At 36.5% G+C, this 14,030-nt stretch overlaps 1 protein-coding gene across 2 annotated transcripts in view; it reads left to right on the top strand.

The window, feature by feature from the left end:
- Nucleotides 1-14,030, top strand: part of TMEM167A (transmembrane protein 167A) — a 32,941-nt gene that overhangs the window by 837 nt on the left and 18,074 nt on the right. Inside the window, exon 2 of one of the 2 annotated variants that reach the window (XM_029218399.1) lies at nucleotides 6,026-6,094. The exons of the other annotated variant lie outside the window; for it this stretch is intronic. Coding sequence (XP_029074232.1) covers nucleotides 6,026-6,094 — 69 coding nt within the window. The remainder of the gene's footprint in view (nucleotides 1-6,025; nucleotides 6,095-14,030) is intronic. 2 annotated transcript variants of the gene reach the window in all.

The raw sequence follows: 14,030 nt of genomic DNA, 5'->3' as shown, positions 1-14,030 counted from the left end.
AAAAGCTCCCAAGCTATGTCTGCAGGCATTTCACCTTTGTTACGGTAAATGCCAACAGCCTCTACACCAGGCCTCGCGGTTTGGCGTTTATGAGCATATTTATGGGGAAAAGATGCATGCCTTTTATTATGGTATCAAAAGCAACCATGACAAAAAAGCTCTTCTGCAGTGAAAAGTTGCTGAGCTTGTGTTCCCAGAAGTTCCTGCAGAATCCCATACAGCACAAAACCCTTAGACATTTAATCGAAAACTCATTAATTGTTGTTTGCTTTATGCCAGCTACTTTGGTTATAGCTGGGGCATAAGTCACAGTGTCTTCCCTGGAGAAGTTTACCATTTATAGAGGAGATGGCAGTTTATTAGCGGGTTATTCCTTCCTTGGCCAGCTTCTTTCTCCACCTACCACATGATAGGACGGATACACTTGTGTCATGAGTGAGCGGTTATTTAACTTAGAAGATATGGTTCCTTTTTCAATTCAAAAAGAGTAGAGAGACTGTTACTCTTAACAGTAACAGTATATGCTTGTATATGCTCTTCGAGGCTGAAGTTGGGTTATTTTGCTCATAGTACAGTCAGAGATAGATTATTCTTTTCATCACCTTACTGTCTTATGTACTATCTAGAAGCAAGACATACTGTGTTTAAGATTGTTAGTATTTGAATCATCTGGCCATACTTGTTTTTTCAAAGTAACTATAATAGCTCTCGTTTATTAGCACTTGCTATGTGCCAGGCTGCATTTGAAAAATCAGTTTATAAGCATTGTCTTATTTCAGGCTCGAAACTGAATATATGTTTGCAGGCAATGGAAGTCAGGCACAAGAAGACTGACGTGCTTGGGGTTATACACCTAGGAGGTAGTGAAGCCAGAACTCAAGTTTATTTTAATGTCCAGATGCCAGAAGTCCTCATGCTGTTGTTAATAAAAACAACATAACTGAGGATAAAATATGTCGTAATGATTTGTTGCTCTCAAATATAACATGTCAATCAGACATGGGGGAAAATAGAAACAACTGCCCGGTGGTTAATTTTTCATTCCTGCCCTGTTACTGTGAGCTTAAGTTGTCCACATTTCAGAAAATGTACATTGTAGTTGGAAGAGCTACACAGTGAGGTTTCTTTTTGAGTTTGTACCTACACTTGGTATATTTGTGAGGTAGCCCAGTGATAATGACTTAAATCTGAATTACTGCATTTTAATGAATCCATTTTTTAAAATGCATTTGAAGACCATAAAATGTTTATCAGCAATAATAATTTACAACTATCAAAGCATAAACAGTCTGATAATTATATCATTTATGAATTAATACTTTTAATTTCGTCTCTTCCCAAGAGGCCTTCCCTGTACCTTCTGTTTACTTCTACTCCTTTTAGGTATCTATTTGGACATCTGTACTCCACGTATATACCCCCAGTGTTTCTCCTGCATAGAAAACAGCAGTAAGGTGTTGCCTATATTCTTCCCTTCTCTAGGCAGAGCTCTTAAAGTAGAAACTACGTCTTTTAATCTCTACATCACAGTGTCAGAGTTGGTACTCAAATGAATGAGAGTCTGGGGATACAAAGTCATGTAAAATGTGCTCATTGTCTTCAAGGATTTTACAGTACAGTGGGGGAGAGTATTAAATAAATAAATTTTATGTGTTAGCTGCTAGGACATAGAGAGACTACATGTGTGGTGGAAAGAACATGGGCTTTAGACTGAGCCAAACAGGGTTAGAATCATTCCCAGTGCCCAGGCTTTGCTTGATCAACCTGAGGAAGTTTGTCTTCATTTCTTCCTCTGTTGATGTGTTATGTGACTTACAGATATATTCATTTAATGCTCATAAACCCTGCAAAGTAGGACCTATTGCCCCCATTTTATAGTTAAATCAAGTATCAGAGAAAGGGTGTGAGATAGTTTCCCTCATCTTGTAGCTGAGATACATAGGAAATATGTTAGAAACAGAGGAAAGAGTAATTGTGGCTCAGAACTGCCGGGGAGACATCCCCAAAGAGGTAACACTCTGACCTGTATATTAAGGAGTGAGTAGGGATTAGGGAAGGAATCATTAGCTAGAGCTGGGAAAGCATTTTCTATCCTTCAGACAGATAAAGGAAATGGTAGTTATGGACACAAAGTGCATGACGTTGAATAGTTGCTTGGGGACTGGCAGGAATAGAAGTTAAGCAGTGAAATGATGAGAGATGAGACAAGAAAGATTGGGGCCAGATCTTGAAGTCATTTCAAGGCCTTTGTATTTTGATGATGTTTGTGTACCTGATAAAGACTTTGAGCAGGGAAAAGAATGGTGTGCATTTTGGAAAACCAACTGGTAACAATGTACATAGAAGATTAAAATCTGGAAGACTAGTTTAGAAACAAATACAGTGATAGTAGATGATTGAATGCCTTAACTCTTGACAATAGTAGTTAGGTTTGAAAGATAAAGATAAATAAAATCATTTTGATGGTGCTTAGTAAGGAGTGGTGAAGCACAACTCCAGTTTAGATAATTGTTTGGATTGCAAGGAAATATTGATTAAGCACCTACTCTGCCATGTGTTTTACATACAGAGCTTTATTGAAAACTTGCATTATTGGCCACAGTGTACATATGAAGAAAAAGGCGCGGAATGATTTAAGTGTCTTGCCCAAGACCATACTGCTGATAAATAGTGAAGCTCAAATTTAAACTTAACAGCTCTGTTTGTCACCAAATCTTGAGCCCTTTTTATTATACAACAATGCTGATAATTCCACAGGAAATTCAAGAGGAAAAGCAGCGTTTGTATGCCTCAGTGGTTGAGGGTGGAGGGAGTTTGTTAAGATGATAATTCTGTAGCTACTATTGCTTTTGCACCATCAATACAAATGGCATCACAGTAGAAAGGCAGGTATTTTCTTAGCATTATAAAAGTAGTTTTGACTGCATAAACCCATGAAAAGATTCCATAAACTACACTTTGAAAACTACTACCTCAGGCTAATTAGGTAGGTATCTGAAGTAGATTCTGGTCTTCTGTAGCATAGTGACTTGTAACCTTGACTGCAAGTAAAAACTCCCAGGGAACTTTGAGAAGCTATATGCCCACCCAATTCAGTCCAAATTTCTGGGCATTGATTGTTTTTAAAAGCTCTAGGTGATTCTAATGAGTAGCCAGGTTTCCTACCCTGACTCGATATTTTTGCAGGTTTTTCCATTTTGTCATTCTTTCTTATCTGACTGCATGATCAGAGTACTTTTTTCATAGCAGAATTTGCACTTTTCCTTCAGAATAGTTTCTCTTATCAATAATTTATCAAGGACATGTGAAGCATTTACATCTTCATTTTCTTAAGTCTATTAATCATAGTTATATGTATGCTTTCTCTTGTTAATACCTGTGACACTCTTGTTGCTTCATATTTAGATGTGAGGTGTCCATAAAATAGCTCAAATTAAGCAGCACAAATATAGCAAATGCACTCTAGGTACCATGACAATGAGATGAAAATAGGCACAAATGACCACCAATGTTGCCAGTGGAGAACAGAGTTGAGGTGCAAAAGAAAATGTTAATATTTCTGTGTGTTATTAGAAATCTTTTCAATCACCTGTGGTCACTTATCTTGGGCACACGGGGTGTTGGGTGTCTTTGCACATTCACATATTACCTTACATTTGTCCCTGTGTTTCCACGTTCTCCATTTTAAGAGATAATAGTGGTGCATATGAATTTACAAGTAGAAACTAGTTGGGAAATGCTGACCTGACCTAGATTTGTAAATGATAAAATGCTGACCCATTTTTCCAGTGCTGTATAATTTCTATCACAATTAGGTCAGGAATGTCATTTCTGGGTTTCCTTCCACCTCCAGAAAGGGATCAATGACTTTAGTTTTGTGTAAAAACTGTAGGTTTTTTAAAAAGTAAAATTGTTAGTGTTTGGAGTTTTAAAAAATTTTGGTATTCAGTTAAACTGGAAGAATTAGTTAATATGTCAGTAAAAATGTATTTCCCACATAGTCAACATTTGAAGCTCCCAGACAGTGTTATGCATAAAAACGGGCCTTAATCAATACATTAGTTAAATAATTTGTGTTGCTAATCCTAAAAATAAGTAAATAAGCTCCGTGAAGCTCAAGTGATCCAGGACTAATGAATATACTGGAGGCTTAGTCGAAGTCTTTTCTGCAGATTAAGTACAGTTAGCAACCAGTAATTTAGCATCTTGGGCAGAGCACTGTTTAGCATATCAATATGTGTATTTCTTCTGCTTTTCTCAATGTTTCCTTCTTTGTTATGTTCTGTTGCTTGGATCTTTTCCCTGTCTTTTCCTCTATTCCTAATGTTTTGGGTATTCTTTTACTTAGACGCATTTTTATTTATACAACTAAAAACAAAACTCTGTATTGAATTCTTGCCCTTATATCCATACTTAATATAGTTTTAACGTTCAGGAATGACTCTGAAAATAAGAAATTATATCTTTATAGGTAAAATGATAGAAATTGAATCTGAAATAAACATTCCTAACTTTTCAAATTGACTTGAGAATAGAGAATTTTAAAGAGATGTGTCAACACTAGAGGTTATTTCATGTTTGGAAACTAAGCTTTGCATTGACCAATCTCTATCTTTCATTGATGAACAGTTTGATCTAGTGGTGACCAACTGAAAGTCTGAATTATTTTTATTTCAGTGGCCTAACAATTTGTGATTTACTTCAGATTGATTATACAAAATGACTAAGTCATTAAGTGTATTTCCTCTGGTTTGGATAAGTTAGTTTAGTACAATGATTTGAAGCATATCAGAAGCTCTCATCAGCTAGGAGTAGTATGATCGGTCTGGAATATGGAGGGATAGTAAAAGGGGCCTTTGGAGAAAAAAAGTTTGGGATTTTCATTGCCAGTTAGGGTCAGGGCAGGGCTCCTGTATTCCAGGACCCCAAAGGTTACCATTCTGATTGTATTTGAGGATGTGCTCCAGATGTTGCTACAGGCAGCCCTGAATCTAGGGAATGTTATTGGATACCTCTTTATAAAAAGGAAATGTAGGTGTGGTAGACAATGCCCCTCTCCCCAACCCCGTTTAAAAAAAAAAAACAAAAAAAAAAACACTGTGAATATGTTATCTTACTTGACACAAGGGACTTTGCATGTGTGATTAAGTTAAGAATTTTGGAATGGGAAGATTATCTTGAATTATGGGGAGACAGGGCAGTTTATTCACAAGGATCCTTGTAAGAGGGAGGCGGGACAGTCATAACAAAAGTTGTCAAGGTCAGAGTGATCAGGAAGTCACAAAGCTAAGGAATCAGGCAGCCTTTAGAAGCTGGAAAAGGCAAGAAAAGAGATTCTTCCCTACAGCCTCCAGAAGAAACAAGTTGTCTTGTGTTTTATAACTCCTTAGTTCCAATGTGTGTTATTTAATGTTTAATAGTTAGCTAAATTTATTAAACTGAATAGCGTGCCATTGTATACTCCCTGGCATTGTCACAGGGTGTACTCGATGAAAATTAGGTAAACCTTAGGTTTGAGAACTATTTGAGGTCCAAGAATTTTCTGCCAGCCAGCTTGCCTACTCAGGCATCCAGAACTCTTGAGGATGTCTCTCTTACAAATTAAGTGGACTCAGAAAAACATACACTGTCCCATATGCAGGCACCTCGAGGCTGGCTGCTCAATTGAACTTTCTCCGAATTCCAGTTAGTGATAAAAGATTTGGATGCTGAGGAGAAATTCTCTCAGACCTTTATTTTACCCTACAGCCCGGTCCTTTACCATAAACATAAATATATTTGCTTCTTCATTCTGAATTTTCCAAAATATCATTGACAAATAAATATAAATGCAGAGCAATGTGTGGAGGTTTCTCTTAAATAAAGAAAACATAGCATGCATTGTTAATTTGTAATCTAAGTGTGCTTTTGAATTTGTTAAAATGTTCTCTTGTATTTGTTAAAATGTTCATTATTTGCAATTGTTGTCAAGTTCCTGTTATTTCAGCATTTTTCAGTGACTACTGTGCACTATTTTGTTTAATAGGCACAGGGGACTGATAAGAACCTCAGTAAAATAGAGGAGACAATTACACTACAATTTGGTGGGTGGCAGGTATGTGTGTAACACATAGGTGTACAAAGATCCAGACTCCGCTTGGTGTGGAGAGTAGGGACAAGGAACACTTTTCAGAAGAGATGACTCTTGAGTTGAGACCAGAAGGTTGAAAAAAATAGATAGCATGTACAAAAACACAGAGTACCTTGAAAAAGGTTGCATGATTTGAAGGATCTGAGAAAAAAACATAGTAAATGAATTTTACTTCCCTTATCACCTTTTTTTAATCATCTTCCCCTCTATATTGTGATCGAATATGTTTGCTTGCTTCTTAGCTTCCTCCCTTCCCTTTAATAACATTTTCATATTGAAAATCTCAATTATTTTTCTAAAGAACAGTAACATCTGTTTCCTTTAACTCTGAGACTAAAATTTTATCAGTCGGCAACAGATGCTAAGCATTAAGAGGAATGCTTAGGTAGGCTAAGCAGTGGTAGGCTAATGTCCGTGAGCTTGAAACACTCTTGACCAGAGACTGAGTATAAAAGACTGTACCACCTAAGATTATTTGTTTAAATTTAAGGGTCTATAAACCCCAGGAACAAAGTTGTATGTATCATATAGTGCATACTTCTAAATGGTTTTCAGTTGTAAACGGTTTCACACACAGATAGATGTATATATATATACCCCACTTCTTTAATAATAGTATGTTTTTAAGTGCCTCTTAAAAATCTTTTATTTTGAAAAAATTCAAACATACAAAGGAAGAAAGAAGAGTGTAACTAAGTCTCAGATACTTAGCATTTCATCATCAGCCCCACGCCTCCCACCATACACACTGGATTATTTAGAAACCAATCCCAGACATTTCATTTAAGCATGTTTCTTTAACAAGACATTAAAGGAATAAAAAAAAGTATACGTTGCAAAATCATGAATTTAGATACTCCATTAGGAAGATGATAAACCTACTTTGCAAATTTCTTTTCCAACCACTTAACTAAGTGAATCCTTTGCTTAAAACAATAAGTCTGCTCATTATTCCCTGAACTTGCGAATTCCTGATTCTGTGGGGACGTTTTCCATGCTTTTGTCTCCTCTGGAGCTTGCTCTCTATTCTTTGCCATGTGATTGAGCCCTTTAAGGCTTGACTCAGTTCCTGCCTTCTCCTTGAAGATTCTCCTGACTTTTCTTTGGGAAAATGGCCGTTTTTCCTTTCTTTTTCTTTTTTTGTGAGCATTGCTGAGTTATCATTTACATATGCTATGAGTTGCTATTGAGTTTTTAAAGTTTAATATTCTAACTCGATTATAACTGCTGTGTGCTACAGTTGTCCCATGTATAAAAGAAGGATATTAATAACAACTGCCTCAAATATGAGGATAAATAGGATAACCAAAAAAAAAGAATTCCGTGAATATCAGTTATTTTTGTTGTCAGCTATAAACTGAAAAGAAGGAATCATGCTATGTCCTTTTCTTAAATTTAATATTTATTTTATATTGGGGTACAGTTGATTTACAATGTTGTGTTAGTTTCAGGTGTACAGCAAAGTGATTCAGTTATACATGTACATATATCCATTCTTCTCAGATTCTTTTCCCATATAGATTATTACAGAATATTGAGTAGAGTTCTTAGTGCTTTACAGTAGGTCTTTCTTGATTATCTATTTTATACATAGTAGTGTGTGTATATTAATCCCCAACTCCTAATTTATCCCTCCCCCCGACCTCTCCCCTTTAGTAACCATAAGTTTGTTTTCAAAGTCTGTGAGTCTGTTTCTGTTTTGTAAATAAGTTCATTTGTATCATCTTTTTAGATTCCATGTATAAGTGATACTATAATATTTTTCTTTCTCTGTCTGACTTACTTCACTTAGTATGATAATCTCTAGGCCCATCTATGTTGCCGCAAATGGCATTATTTCATTCTTTTTTATGGCTGAGTAATATTCCATTATATATATGTACCACATCTTCTTTATCCATTCTTCTGTTGGTGGATGTTCAGGTTGGGAGATTAATCCCTTGTCAGTCACTTGGTTTGCAAATATTTTCTGCCATTCTGTGGGTTGTCTTTTCGTTTTGTTTATGGTTTCCTTTGCTGTGCAAAAGCTTTTAAGTTTAATTAGGTCCCGTTTGCTTATTTTTGTATTTATTTGCATTACTCTAGGAGTTGGATCCAAAAAGATATTGCTGTGATTTATGTCAGAGTGTTTTGCCTATGTTTTCCTCTAAGACTTTATAGTGTCTGGCCTTACCTTTAGGTCTTTAATCCATTTTGAGTTTATTTTTGTGTATGGTGTTAGGGAATGTTCTAATTTCATTCTTTTACATGTAGTTGTCCAGTTTTCCCAGCACCGCTTATTGAAGAGACTGTCTTTTCTCCATTGTGTATTCTTGCCTCCTTTGTCATAGATTAGGTGACCATAGGTGCATGAGTTTATCTCTGGGCTTTCTATCCTGTTCCATTGATCTATATTCCTGTTTTTGTGCCAGTACCATACTGTTTTGTTGACTAGCTTTGTAGTAGAGTCTGAAGTTAGGGAGCCTCATTCCTCCAGCTCTGTTTCTTTCTCAAGATTGCTTTGAATATTCAGGGTCTTTGTGTCTCCATACATATTTTAAGATTTTTTGTTCTACTTCTGTGAAAAATGGCATTGGTAATTTGATAGGGATTGCATTGAATCTATAGATGGCCTTGGGTATTATAGTCATTTTGAAAATATTGATTCTTCCAATCCAAGAACATAGTATATCTTTCCATTTGTTTGTGTCATCTTTAGTTTATTTCATCAGAGTCTTGTACGTTTCAGAATACAGGTCTTTTGCCTCCTTAGCTAGGTTTATTCCTAGGTGTTTTATTCTTTTGGATGCGATGGTAAATGGGATTGTTTCCTTAATTTCTCTTTCTGATCTTTCGTTATTAGTGTATAGGAATGCACCTGGTGGGTAAGGTTGGTCCAGGGGTCTGTGCAGGCCTTCTGGTTGAAGGGACTGGTGCCTGCCTACTGTTGTGTGGAGCCGGGTCTTGTCCCTCTGGTGGGCAGGGCCGTGTCGAGGGATGTGTTTAGAGGTGGCTGTGAGCTCAGTAAGGCTTTAGGCAGCCTGTGTGTTGATGGGTGGGGCTGTGTTCCCACCTTGTTGGCTGTTTGGCCTGAGGCATCCCAGCTCTGGAGCCTGCAGGCCATTGGGTGAGGCCAACATGGCAGCCAGTGGGTATTCCCTGGGCCTCCACCAGCACTGTCCTTGCCCCCACAGCCACTCCCTGCCTCCCCAGGAGACCCTCCAATCCCCATAAGTAGGTCTGACCCAGGCTCCTACGGAGTCACTGCTTTGTCCAGGGTCCCAGTGCACATGAAACCTTGTGTTTGCCCTCCAAGAGTCGAGTCCTGTCCCCCAGTCCTGTGGAGTTCCTACATTAAAGCTGCACTGGCTTTACATTAAAGTGCTCTGGGGGGTGCTCTTCCCACTGCCAGACCCCCAGACTGGGGAGCCTGACGTGGGGCTCAGAACTCTCACTCCTGTGGGAGAACCTCTGCAATATAAGTATTTTCCTGTTTGTGGGTCGCCCACCTGCCAAAAGCACCTCTCCTACTGTCTCATTGTGGCTTCTTCATCTTTGGATGTAGAATATCTTTTTTGGTAGATTGGAGTCTTTTCTGTCAATGGTTGTTCAGCAGTTTGTTGCGATTTTGGTGTTTTCGTGAGAGTACATGAGTTCAAGTCCTTCTACTCCGCCATCTTGTCTCCTGTCTTGCTATGTACTTTTTTTAATCCAGTGTCTACCCTCATGCTCCAGACAAAGTAGATATCAAATACATGTTTAGTTATGTTGGCTAGGAGGAAACCTGTGCTTTATATTTCATTAGATTATTATCAAATACTATTCATTGACGAATTCATATACATGTTCAAAATATGACCTTTAAAAATAAGCATTGTGAGATACTATGATTTCTCTCTAGAGTTGATCACCATTTCTTTTATTGATTTATTTCAAGTTTAAAAATATATATTACTTGCTTTCACAGATGCAAGGTTAAAATCCAGTTCAATTAAAAACAAGACATATTAAACTTTATCCTTATTATATCCATGAAGAAATGATTTGCACAGAGAACAGCTGTTAAAATAGTAATTACAAATCAATTTTACCTTGTTCAGACCATAATCGTAACACTTAGAAAATTTGAGAAATCCAGAAAAGTTGATAATTAGGTTGAAAACCTTCCAGTGATAATCACTTCATTGTCTTCTCTTTGCATAAAGGTTTACATAGCTACAGATATACCGATTGTGAAATTATGTTTTTCCATCACTTAGCATTGTACAGAAGCATTTTTTGGTTCTTAAAATATTGGCAAATAACATGTATAATTTTTTTAATGTTTTGAATAGTTAGTAAATAAAAATCATTAAATGTGTAAAAGGTTAAAAAATATTATGACAGTTTCTGATAGCTAATTCTTTTTTTAGGATCTCTTGGCTATTCTTGCTTACTTATTTTTCCATATGAATTTCAGTATCAGTTGTCTATTTCAACAAAAGTAACTTGTTGCAGTTGGGTTCATTTTAAATTTATAGATCAGCTTTACAGTATTGCCTTTCAATATAAGAACCTGACATACACTCCATTCTACTTTTGTATGCTTCAGTATGTTTTAAGGCTTTGTCAATTGGTCTTTGATGCCAATATTACAGATTTCTTGTTAAGATTATTCCTATATATTTTAGCATTTTGTTCTAATTGCTGTTATAAATGGAGTCCTTTTTTTCCATTTTGTTTCTCAACTGGTTGATATTGTAATTTTGATGATTGTTGATTTAAGTATTTTAAATATGTGCCTAGCCACCTTACTCAGCTTTAATTCCGTTATGGTCTGTAATCATTTTTCACTAGATTCTTTTGGGCTTTTCAGGTAACGCTTTATATTTGCAAGTAACAATTTTACCTTAAAATAGTTTTTTTTTTATAACTCTTATTTTTTGTCTAACTCCTGACTTTACAAGAAATACTTTTTTTTTAATTGAAGTATAGTTGATTTACAATATTCTATTAGTTTCTGGTGTTCAGCAAAGTGATTCAGATATATTTTTTTCAGATTCTTTTCCATTACAGGTTATTACAAGATATTGAATATAGTTCCCTTTGCTATACAATAAACCCTTATTGCTTATCTCTTTTATGTATAATAGTTTACATCTGCTAATCCCATACTCCTAATTTATCCCTCCCCATGTCCCTTTGCCCTTTGGTAACCATAAGTTTGTTTTCTGTGTCTCTGAGTCTATCTCTGTTTTGTATATAGATTCATTTGTATTATGTTTTAGATTCCACGTATAAATGATGTCATATGATATTTGTCTTTAACTTACTTCACTTAGTGTGATATTCTCTAGGTTCATCCATGTTGCTGCAAATGGCAGTATTTCATTCTTTTTGTGGCTGAGTGATATTCCATTATGTGTTTGTGTGTGTGTGTGTGTGTGTGTGTGTATGTATGACATCTTCTTAAACCAATCCACTGTTGTTGGGCACTTGACTAGTTTTCATTGCTTGGCTATTGTAAATAGTGCTGCTATGAACACTGGGGTGCATCTATCTTTTCAAATTGGAGTTTCCATCTTTTCCAGATATATGCCTAGGAGTAGGATTGCTGGATCATATGATAGCTCTATTTTTTTTCTTTTTTAAGGAACCTCCATACTGTTTTCCATAGTGGCTGCACCAATTTACATTCCCACAAACAGAATAGGAGGGTTCCCTTTTCTCCAAACCCTCTCCAGCATTTGTTATTTGTAGACTTTTTGGTGACAGCCATTCTGATGGGTGTGAGGTGATATCACATTGTGGTTTGGATTTGCATTTTTCTAATTAGTGATGTTGAGCATTTTTTCATATGCCTGTTGGCCATCTGAATGTCTTCTTTGGAGAGATGTCTATTTAGTTTTAGGTCTTCTGCTCATTTTTTGATTGGGTTGTTTTTTTCATATTGAGTTGTATGAGCTGTTTGTGTATTTTGGATATTATCTATCCCCTTGTAGGTCTCATCCATTGCAAATATTTTCTCCCATTCCATAAGTGGTCTTTTCATTTTGTTGATGGTTTCCTTGGCTGTGTAATAACTTTTTAAGTTTGATTAGGTCCCATTTGTTTGTTTTGCTTTTATTTCTTTTGCCGTGGGAAACTGATCTAAAAAAAATATTGCTACAATTTATATCTGAGAATGTTTTGCCAATGTTTTCTTCTTGGAGTTATGGTGTCATGTCTTGTATTTAGGTCTTTAATCCATTTGGAGTTTGTATGTGGTGTGAGGGAACATTCTAGTTTCATTGATTTATGTGTAGCTGTCTGGCTTTCCCAACAACACTTGTTGAAGAGACTGTCTTTTCTCCATTATATATTCTTGCTTCCTTTGTTCTGGATTAATTGACCGTAGGTGTGTGGTTTTATTTCTGGGCTCTCTGTTTTATTTCTGGGCTCTCTGTTCTATCCATTGATCTGTATGTTTGTTTTTGTGCCAGTACCATGCTGTTTTGATTACTGTAGCTTTGTGTACTATTGTCTGAAGTCTGGAAGTGTTATGTCTCCAGTTTTGTCCTTTTTCCTCAGTATTGCTTTGGCAATTCTGGGAATTATGTGGTTCTACGTAAATTTTAGGGTTATTTGTTCTAGTTCTGTGAAAAATGTCATGGGTGTTTTGATAGGGATTGCATTAAATTTGTAGATTGCTTTGGGTAGTATGGCCATTTTAACAATGTTAATTCTTCCAATCCAGGAGCATGGGACATCTTTCCATTTCTTTGAGTTATCTTCAGTTTTCTTTATCAGTGTTTTATAGTTTTCAGCATATAGGTCTTTCACCTCCTTGGATAAATTTATTTTTAGGGTTTTCTTTTTGAGATGATTTTAAACGAGATTGTTTTTTTACTTTCTCTTTCTGATAGTTCATTGTTAGTGTAAAGAAAAGCAACGAAGAGAAAAAAAAAGCAACAGCTTTCTGTATATTAATCTTGTATCCTGCTACCTTGCTGAATTCATTTATTCTGCTTTTTTTTTTTTGCGGTATGCGGGCCTCTCACTGTTGTGGCCTCTCCCATTGCGGAGCACAGGCTCCGGACATGCACGCTCAGCGGCTATGGCTCACAGGCCTAGCCGCTTCACGGTATGTGGGATCTTCCCGGACTGGGGCACAAACCTGTGTCCCGGACCTGCATTGGCAGGCGGACTCTCAACCACTGCACCACAAGGGAAGCCCCATTTATTCTGCTAATTTTTGTGTGGAGACTTTAGGGTTCTCTGAATAGAGTATCATATCATCTGCAAACAGAGACAGTTTTACTCTTCCTTTTCAATTTGGATACCTTTTCTTTTCCTTGTCTGATTGCTGTGGCTAAGATTTTCAATACTGTGCTGAATAGAATTGGTGAGAGTGTGCATCCTTGTCTTGTTCCTGAATTTAGTGGGAAGGCTTTTAGCTTTTCAGGGTTGAGTATTGTTGGCTGTGGGTTTGTCATAAATGGCTTTTATTGTGTTCAGATATGTTTCATCTGTATCTACTTTCACAAGAGTTTTTATTATGAATGGATGTTGAATTTTGTTTGCTTTTTCTATATGTATTGAGATGATCGTGTGATTTTTATTCATCCATTTGCTAATGTGGTATATCACATTGAGTGATTTGTGGATATTGATAAATACTTGCATCCTTGCGATAAATCCCCCTTGATCATGGTGTATGATCCTTTTAATGTATTGTTGGATTCGGTTTGCTAACATTTTGAGTATTTCTGTATCTATATTCATCAAAGGTATTGGCCTATAGTTTTCTGTTTTTGTAGTGTCTTTGGCTTTGGTAACAAGGTGATAGTGGCTTCATAGAATGAATTTGGTAGAGTTCTCTCCTCTTCAACCTTTTGGACCAGTTTGAGAAGGATAGGTTTAAGTTCTTTCTAGGTTAGGTAGAAATTCCCAGTGAAGCCAT

The sequence above is a fragment of the Monodon monoceros genome, unplaced genomic scaffold (assembly GCF_005190385.1).
Source record: "Monodon monoceros isolate NGI ecotype Baffin Bay Population unplaced genomic scaffold, NGI_Narwhal_1 Super_Scaffold_12, whole genome shotgun sequence".
NCBI classification, from domain to species: domain Eukaryota; kingdom Metazoa; phylum Chordata; class Mammalia; order Artiodactyla; family Monodontidae; genus Monodon; species Monodon monoceros.
This window is presented reverse-complemented; position numbering and strand designations above follow the sequence as displayed.